The sequence below is a fragment of the Nematolebias whitei genome, chromosome 1, assembly GCF_014905685.2.
Source record: "Nematolebias whitei isolate Nwh7 chromosome 1, NemWhi1, whole genome shotgun sequence".
NCBI lineage: Eukaryota > Metazoa > Chordata > Actinopteri > Cyprinodontiformes > Rivulidae > Nematolebias > Nematolebias whitei.
Window position 1 is genome coordinate 73591018 of NC_056498.1, and position 9792 is coordinate 73600809.

The 9792-nt window shown below is 39.2% G+C and overlaps 1 protein-coding gene across 3 annotated transcripts in view; it reads right to left on the bottom strand.

The window, feature by feature from the left end:
* The window catches only part of nckap1 (NCK-associated protein 1), a 94255-nt gene that overhangs the window by 3806 nt on the left and 80657 nt on the right, over nt 1-9792 (bottom strand). For all 3 annotated transcript variants that reach the window (XM_037680561.1, XM_037680553.1, XM_037680545.1), the window contains 7 exons: nt 7848-7941; nt 7685-7767; nt 7526-7606; nt 5257-5350; nt 5062-5178; nt 3524-3633; nt 2112-2201 (listed from right to left, as the gene is read on the bottom strand). In XM_037680561.1, coding sequence (XP_037536489.1) covers nt 2112-2201; nt 3524-3633; nt 5062-5178; nt 5257-5350; nt 7526-7606; nt 7685-7767; nt 7848-7941 — 669 coding nt within the window. The remainder of the gene's footprint in view (nt 1-2111; nt 2202-3523; nt 3634-5061; nt 5179-5256; nt 5351-7525; nt 7607-7684; nt 7768-7847; nt 7942-9792) is intronic.

Here is a 9792-nt window from a genome sequence, read left to right on the forward strand (position 1 = left end):
AATCATGTCATCTGGACTTCGTTTTTTTTTTGTTAAAAAGAAACGAAGTCCAGATGACATGATTCAACCTTTTTTGTTGTTATATACCTGGATGACTGAGAAAACAAACTTTGTGTTTTTGAAACCATTAGTGAAAAGGCCAGACCTCAGGGGTATCTGAGGCAGGCTTGAAACACAAGAGTCAGGGTGGCTTCTGGGTAATACCAGATGGCTAGGCCTCAGACTGACGAAGCCTCTTGGATGAGGGGCGAAACGTTTCTTTTTAACAAAAAAAAAAAACGAAGTCCAGATGACATGATTCAACCTTTTTTGTTAAAATAAATTATATTTCCATGTACGGTAAATATGTGTTTAAATACCAGTATCTCATTTAAGCTCAGACAGGGGCATGAAACGAAGCGGAGGAGACAAAAGAGGGGGGGGGGGGGGAAAAAAAAAAACAACGGGGAGGGAGGGACTGTTCCTCATGTGAGCTCTGCTGAACAGAATCACGTCAAATTAAAAACAGCAGTTGTTGACAAAAGTGTTTAACAATAAAAATCAATGGTACTAATTGAATGAATATTTACCATATTTTACCAGTACTTTTTGACTTCTGGTCACATGACCTCAAGACTTCTGGGCAATATTTACCAGTATGAAATTTTTTGAACAATTTCAGTTACGTAGGTATTTGGCACTGTTCTGTCCAGTGATTATGTTTAAGATGGTCATTGTGTTCATTTTGAAGGTATTATGGTTTTAACCATGAGTCAGACGGCAAAGCTTCATGTAGACTCATGGCGACCATGAAGTCTGAACCTGAAAGCAAGCTACATTCTGTGAAACTCCATCTGCTGGCTGCTTCTTGTACTACAACAAGAAAGCTGCACGCAGCCGGAGCAGGCTGGGGGCACACATTCTGATAATGAAGGGTGAATGCCCACGACTAAATAACCGGAGCATCTTATTTATGCACAAAATTATGATTTAGCTTATATTTAGTATGTGCGGCTTAGAGACAGGTGCGTTCTGTAGTTCTAGAATTACGGTATATATTATACAAAAAGAGATATGCCAATGTCCCCTGTCGCCGAGAGATTTGAACGATGAAGGTTTGTAGTTTTGGAAATGAGTGTTTTTCTGGACTGGAAATGTTTTTTGGTGCAAGATGGAGGTACACTGTGGAGACCAACAGATAGTTTTTGTTTGTTCAAGGTAGAGCAGAGTGATGAAGCCTGGCAAGTGGAGGGAGCAATTTTATCCACGACTACCGGTAAGTGCAATGGTGTCCTTGGCCTACACAAAGTAACCTTTGCCCCTCACCAATCACTTCAGGAAACTACACCTTTAGGCAATATCAAAAGTAGAAAGCATAGTTTCCTCCAAAAATAGTGTTTGTCAGTTTACCACCCCCCAAGCAAGATCTGTTACATGTGAAGGTGTATAAATGAGACTGTATTGCTCATGATTTTGGAGAACACACGAAAACTCTTGGGCTGCGTTTCCGTTCCATGTGTTCTTTCCTTCTGCAGAAGAGAAATAAACCTTGCTACGTGTTTTTAACAAAGTTCTCAGTCTGCTAAATTTTATTGAACAACAAAGTTTGATAAAACTCCACAACACCAAAATGGAAGTCGGTACCTCACTTATTATTTTTTAAGTTATCATGCTATAACACAGATGGGCAGAGGGTATTTCCAACCCCACCTCTTCACTTTGCGACGGAGACAAAAGTAAACGTTCCTCGAAGGAGTCCACACGTTTGGCCCCTTACATAATAAAAAAAATTAATAATTTATTCAATTTGTTAAGAACTTTACATTTTACAATCTCAAAGTGCTACAATATAAAAAAATGGACAAAAAAAAACAAAAAAACAACAACCTAAAAATCAAAGTTTGAAATACAGATTTTGTGAAATCTGTTGGTGCTCAGCTACTTCCACACCAACAAATAAATCAACATCTAAACATCTGGCTGAGTTTCAACCGTTCCCGTGTTTGCTCAGGTCAGTTGTGTCCACCAGCTTGAACTGGTTGACGAACACAGACAGAGGACGACCCGCCTTTAGCAGCGGCTGATAATGAGTTTGATGTTTGAACCTGTAAAAGCTTGAGAACTCTTCTCACCATGTCCAGCAGCAGGTAGACAGACTCTCTGTTGCGCGTCGTCATCTTGTCCGTTTCCTGGCCGATCTTCAGCAGGCTGGACGAGGCCAGCTACACACAGAAAGGTGTCATTAACAGAAGAACGTCTCATAAAGCAGGAATGTGTTCGTTCTGGTCCACATGCTTGGAGCTGCTTGGATGAGCTCAGTGAACGGGAAATTATAGAAACATAACTAAACTAGTTCATTAGTTTAATGAAGTTTTGAGTTAACTAGGGCTGTGCTGCTAACACAGTGTAAATGTAGAGATGTGTCACATTCTGCAGATTACACCAGAACCATCTGTGGCTTACTTTCAGCATTCTGATGACACATTTATAAAACAGACTGTTTCTAAGAGCATTTTGCTGATTCAGCTGTCACATTATTTAGCTACTCCTGCATACTTTCAGCTGTTTGAATTATACAACAAAAAGTTTGGCTATTCTGGAGGTGGGTGCTACAACCTCTGGTTTAACAACTTTAATACTCTTTAAACTATTTAACTTTATTTACAAATAATTTCCCTACAAAAAATAAACAGAGATCTCTTTAATTCCTTCAAAACTGTTCTTTATATGCTCCAGCTACATGATCTATTTTGGTCTTCTTATGCTACTTTACCATTTAGCTAGCCCTGTTGATCATTTTAACTTTCAACTTGCCTACTTTTAGCATTAAATTAGCCTTTTGGTACTTGTTACTTTGAGCTAGACTTATAGTATTTTAGCTTCCAATAAGCCTTTTACTAGTTTTGGCTTCCTGTTAGCCTTTTGTTACTTTTAGCTTTTAGATAATATTTTACTACCTTTAGCTTCTAGTTAAACTTTTGCTACTTTTAAGATTAAATTGCCTTTTGATACTTGTAGCTTTTAGCTAACATCGTATCCCTTTTGGCCAACCTTTTGTCTTTTTTTATCATTTGTCAAGCATTTCACTACTTTAAGCCAATATTGACCCTTTTCAAGCTTTTAGCCAGTGTTCTGCTTCTTTTTGCTGTAAAAACAAACTTTCAGCTTCTTAAGCTAATTTCAGCCGAGTCATTCAGCTCTCATTTGACTTAAAAAAAAAAACACAGGAAGTGAATGCTGTAGTTTTAAGTAAAAAAATTAAATTAACATTTTATGAAAATGCTTTCGATCTTGTAGCAAACAAGTGTTACTGTAACCTCAGATGTTTTATTACTGACGAGCTGTTTAAATGATCTATGCATGATGCAGTTAATTCAGGTACGTAAAGAACAGTTCCTTACAATCAAAATCAAACCAGTGAAGTATGTTGTTGTTTTTTAACCTGGACATTCTTCATTTGACATTAGCTGAATGTTTATAAAACAACCTTAAGCTCATTCAAAGCAGCGTAGCTCAAAACAAGACGGTTAGTGTTTTGTCTTACAGCCAGGAACTCTTTGAGTCGGTCCTCGATGCTGCCCTTGTGGATGGTGAAGAGCGCAGCGGCGATCTGGTTGATGGCTTTGGCCAAGCAGTGGATGTTGTTACAGTGGCCTGCAGGGGGCAGCAAACACACACTGTCAACTTAAAAATGCTTTATAATCAATTAGTTTCAACTTTAACAACTCAAACATTTCCCACATTTCACCTGGATCTGACGGTCTGGTTGAAAAAAAAAAATAAATAAATAATAATAATTCTCGTCTTTCATTTCTTGGAGATAGTTTGACGAGATGAGGCAAATAAAAAAGAGCAGGAAATAATGCTGGGAGCTCACAGAAGTCAGCGTGGCGATAATGAGACCGTGTACTGAGACCTGGTTTGGGAGAACCCAGTCACGGGCCAACATGCAGTCTGCATACTAACAGGGAGCAGGCCGGGAACACGTCCCTCTTCACAGGCCCTGATGAACGCTCAGCCTTTCATTTCAAGGTTGTTAGGAGGCAGCTCCGCAATAATTCACCCTTTAAACACATCTTTGACGCCTTATCAGAAGTCTTGATTAACTACAACAATGTCTTCTTGAGCTAAATATTGGGTTTATACAAGTGAACAGTTCTGAGTTTAAGCTAGATTTAATAAAACCGAGTGGGGCAAACATGTAAATCCATCCGAGGACAGAAGGTTGGTCTTAAACGCATTCAGAGCAATTTTATACAAAGAGTGCAGCCAAACTACTCCCATAGTTGTTTAATATCACCTGCTGCTAAATGCTAATAATGCTACCCTCATACATACATGCATGTGTGTTAGCAAAATATGTCATAAGCCAGCAGATAGATTTTAATGAAAACTGAAAACACACGACCTATTTGCTTTAATTTAAATACAAAAATACAAGTACTTTTACTACGGGTGGCAAAACATCACATTTAGACAATAAATGATTATTGTGACATATAATAGAATAATTAAATATACATTTATCGGTGTTTTAATGCACAGATATGAAAGACAAATAAACATGTTGACAGTATGTGTAAAACCATGGACAGATTAAAGAACATTTTTTATTTACAATGATATTAAATATCAAGTATATATTTTTTAAATGTTTTAAAATCCTAATAAAACTTGTCCAGTGATTCATGAGATATTTTACTAAAAGACATTGCTGACTCAACAGAAACCACTTTTAGTGATGACTCTCACGTCGACACACCAAGTCGTTCAGAAGCTAAACATCTGTAAAACTACCAGATTTATTCATTTTAATCAAACCCATGGTTAGGGTTAGCTGTGGCAGCCATACTGAATCAGGATGAGTATAAAAGGTAAGTGATAATAGATGTACAACCAATGATGATTTTCAGAGTTTCATTCAAATCCATCTTTTGGTTTATGATATATTTTGCTAACACTGCAGAAAAATGAACACGGACTCGTGCAAAAACATTTCGGCCATTCATTTCAACCTGACATGTTATTAAAACGCACATCACTTTAAGAAATAATAAAACTTCCAACAACTTGTCGGCCTACCCTCGATGGCCGGGCTGTACTGTGACATCACGTTGCTCGCCAGCGTGGGCAAAGAGACCGCCACAAACACCATCAGCAGACAGGCGATTTTATACTCCTCCTCTGGACTGATGTTCTCTGAAAACAAACAGGAAGTGCTCATGAAAACAGGAAGCGTGTGCGAGCTTGGCTGGCTGAGTTTAAGCTGAGACTCACCGCTCTTCTGAGACGACAGCGCCACCACCAGGGCCGGGTCGATCTCACAGGGTAAACCAGCAGCTGAGGACAGCTCGTAGACGTTCATGGCCACCTGGAGACACACGAAACCTTCACACACACACAAAACTACAACAAGTGATACACCCGTGTCCCCCGTCACTGAGGGATTTGAACAGTGAGTGTTTGTAGTTTTCAAGATGAGTGTTTTTCTGGACTGGAACTGAACAGAGAATGTAAGATATTCATGAAGGGACGAGTTACACTGAACACAGGGAGTTTAAATGGTTTTATGTTTTGCTTGTCCAAGGCAGCCCAGAGTGACAGTGAGTGGAGAGTAGGGCTGGACGATATGGCCAAAACTTTTATCACAATATATTTCTTAATTTCAGTCAATAACGATATAATTTGATATCGATATAAACTAGAGGTGCACCGATTGCAGTTTCTGGCCAATCCCCGATTTCTAAAATGTCTGACCTGCCGATTCCGATTTTGTTTTATAAGCAACACTGTCCGGTGTTATAAGGTCATAATGCACCTTCAATTTTACAATACTATTTTACTGAAAAACATACCCTTGAACAATATCCTAGAAACAATACAAACTTGTTTTAACAGGCCATGAGGTAGTGCTCTGAAATATAAATGAAGTTCAGACAATTGTTAAAAACAAGCAAACAAATAAAATCTGTAAAATCGGTTTCTCATGCAAGTATCGGCCGATTTCCCAAAATTAAAGAAATCGGGGCTGATTTCTCGGTGCAACCCTAATATAAACAATATAAAAGCCTCAAAAAAACTGTACAAAATAATGTTTACCTTTTATTTGTATTTAGCCTTCAAAGAAATTTGAAATCACCGTCAAATAAAAATAAAACTCTCAACTTTGTCAATATTAATAGTTTTAACTTTAAACAACAACATAACCCTAACCCATGCAGCTAACGTGGGTTTCTCTTTTGATACAGCTGGGGGTGTTTGTTTCAGGGACACGTTGGCTCAAACTTTAATTGTGCTTCATCTTCTGACTCAGCATATTCTATCGAGTGGAACAAGTTAGATGTGTTCCCACCGCTAGTTGGAACGAATCCCCGTCACATTTTACAGCACACAGAAACCTGCGGTTTACTGGATCTTAAAGCTGAACCAGTTCCACATCGACAAATTAGTCTTTTCTCTCTTATCATCTGCTTTCTCTTCGCTTGTGAAAGCTTGTTCAGGCACATTCTGACGGTCATGGGCACTCATTTTGAAGCGAAAACTTAACGCTCGTTGGAGATTAGTCTAGCCTGCTACCGTTAACGCCTTCTGGACTCGAGCTCTGCGTAACATCTAGTTGTGTTGCATCCAGTTGTGTTGCAGCTTTTTCTGTTTGGGTTGAAACTGAAGCGGCCGCTTCAACCCAAACAGAAAAGAAAATGTGTCAGTGAAACGCTGTAATCCTATCAAAATATCAAAAATGTGCTTAAACTCATATCACCGTTATTGAATAAAAGTATATGGTGACATATATCGATACAGAATTATGGTCCAGCCCTAGTGGAGGGATATACACTTTCAATTCCAATTCAATTTCAGCTTATTTATATAGGCCAAGTCACAACAGAAGTCATCTCAGGGCACTGAACAGAAAAATTAATATATATTAAAAAGTCAATTACTTGTAGTAACGTTATCTAAGGAAGGAATATAATGAAATGTATGTGGTCGCCATCTTGAAGTTGAAGTGGAAAGTTTTCATAATAACCTTTCTTAATGCGATGGGGGGGGGGACAATGGTTTTTTGTTTGTTTATTTCTCTTTAAAAATTCAAGTGTGAACACTTAACTCTGAGTGACTTGACTGAAATTTAACAAAGAAGGAGCTGAGACTGAATTGGTAAAGTAAAAAAAAAAAAAGGAAACATGAGCTAAAAGCTAAGACAGTGGCTAAAAGCTAAACTTAGTAAAACCCTAACAAAACAAATAAAATGAGCAAAACTGCAACCAAAAACAAAAAGGAGATAAAACTAGAGCTAGTACGTTGAACTATTTCGAAAGAACAATGTTTCTGAAGCATTAATTATTTATATGGGAATATTTTTGCAAATAAACTAAAACATGTTGAAAAGTAAATGTTATAACTAAAAGTAACAGCAAACTGTTCCTGACTGAGCCTAATGTTTTTATATATGACGGGTTAAAACAGCAAAAAGTCCATGGAAGAGACTAAGAAGCAGAAAAAGCTGAAGCCGATGCATTTCTGTGTTTCTGACAGTGGACTCCACCTTCATGTCGGTCTCTCTGGGAATGTGGTCCTTAAAATCCTCCACTGAACTGACCAGAAAGGGAATGTGACACGACAGCACCTGAAAGAACAAGACCAAAGGTTGAACAAACTGATTCACACCACATCACAACAGCGTAGTTTCTCTGAGTTATCTTACGTCTCTCAAAGCTTCCTGAGCCAGGGAGCGGAAGGACAGGATGACTCCAATGATGGTCATCCTCTTCAACACGCTGTCCACAGCTGCAAGCAAACAGAGGATCACGGTCAGCTGCGTGAACACATCCCACTGAGTTAAACAGAAGGTGTGCGTTTGTGTTTACAGGTGAGTTTCTTAAAGAGTGCAGCCATATGGTCCGGTTTGTCGAAGCTTGTCCTCATCTGGGTCAACACCTCCATGTTTTCCACCACCAGTTTCTACACACACAGATATTAATCACATTTAGGAAAATAAATTAATCTAAACATTTTTGAATTTCAATAAGGACACGTTTTGTTCACGTGTTAACATCTATTTAAGTCTTTAAGAGCTCACATTTGTTCAATTCAATTCAATTCAATTCAATTCAATAATACTTTATTTATCCCAGAGGGAAATTATTTTGTTGTTGTAACTCGTTATCCTCATTTCATTAAGTGATGTTATAGATACTGATGGCTGTAGACAGGAAGGATCTCTTGTAAAGGTCCATCCCACAGTGGATCCTAAGAAACTGGCTGCAGGTGCCGTCCGATCCGTCCACCCAGAATCGGCTGGCCTCTCGGTTCCCCTGGACTGTAGGACCGCTTGAATGCTTGGCAGAACTCCTCCCAGCACGATGGCCACTCCTCCCAGCAGTCTGCCGAGCTCCTCGTTGCTACGGACAGCTAACTGTAGGTGCTGAGGGACGATCCCGTCCATCCGCTGCCGTGAGTCGTGTTTCCTGCTAGTTCCAGGATCTCAGTGGTCAGGCACTCGAGCACAGCTGGCAGGTAGATGAGAATGTGTCCACAGAACATCCTTTTCAACTCATTTGAGAGTTGGGGCCATAGTTGAGATATTATTTGAGCTTTTGAGATGTTAATCAGCTGCAGTTGTTGTAGAAAACTGCCTTGTTGCCATGGTTACGCATCATAACAAATGTCCAAAACCAAAAAAGTCTCAGTAAAAATCCTTCCGGCTGCACAGCATCCAATACCAGAGGAAACAATCATCCAAAAAAAGTGATTTACATCCAGAAAAAGAGGAATTAAAGTTTCCAAAAGCAAAATCTCAGAATGAAAGTAACAGAGCTGCTCCAACATGCAGCCACCTTGAGCGGCGCAATTCTAGAACAATTCTAGAATTGTTGCTCAACATCTGATAATAAAAATTATACATATTATGATGACAAAGTCTTGAGCTATCCCTAAATTGTATTTACGTTTTTTTTTTTTTTTTTTTTTTATCCCATTTTATAAAATTTTCAAGATGCCATGCTTAATGGAAGGTAGCAGGTAATACATGTAGGTCCTGATCAAACTGTGTGAAGTTCTGGATATGAGCAATAAGTGTCAAGAAGTCCAAGACCACGAGGAGGGAAACGTGTCAGGAGACAGAGGGAGAAGAAGAAAGTGAAGAATGTAGGACTGAGAGTTGCAACTCTAAATGTGGGGACAATGACAAGTAAAGGTAGAGAGCTGGCTGACATGATGCAGAGAAGGAAGGTAGATGTTTTATGTGTCCAAGAGACGAAGTGGAAGTGCAGCAAGGCTCACAGCATTGGAGCAGGATTTAAACTGTTTTACCATGGTGTGGATAGAAAGAGAAATGGAGCAGGGGTGGTCCTGAAGGAGGAGTTGTCAAAGAATGTAGTAGAGGTGAAAAGAGTGTCAGATATGGTGATGTGTCTGAAGGGAGAAGTAGAAGGTCTGGTGTTAAATGTTGTCAGTGGTTATACACCACAGGTTGGATGTGATGTGGAGGAGAAAGATACATTTTGGAAAGATCTGGATGAAGTGACAGAGAGTCTTCATAGGGAGGAGAGAGTGGTGATCAGAGCAGACCTGAATGGACATGTTGGTGAAGGAAACAGAGGGGATGAGGATGTGATGAGCACGTTTGATGTCAATGAAATAAACCAAGAAGGACAGATGGTGGTGGATTTAGTCAAGAAAATGGAAATGGCTGTTGTCAACACATATTTCCAAAAGAGGGAGGAACATAGAGTGACCTATAAGAGTGGAGGAAGGAGTACGCAGGTGTATTGTGAAATTCTTTATCAAAAGGGCTCGTGAAACGGTCGGCAC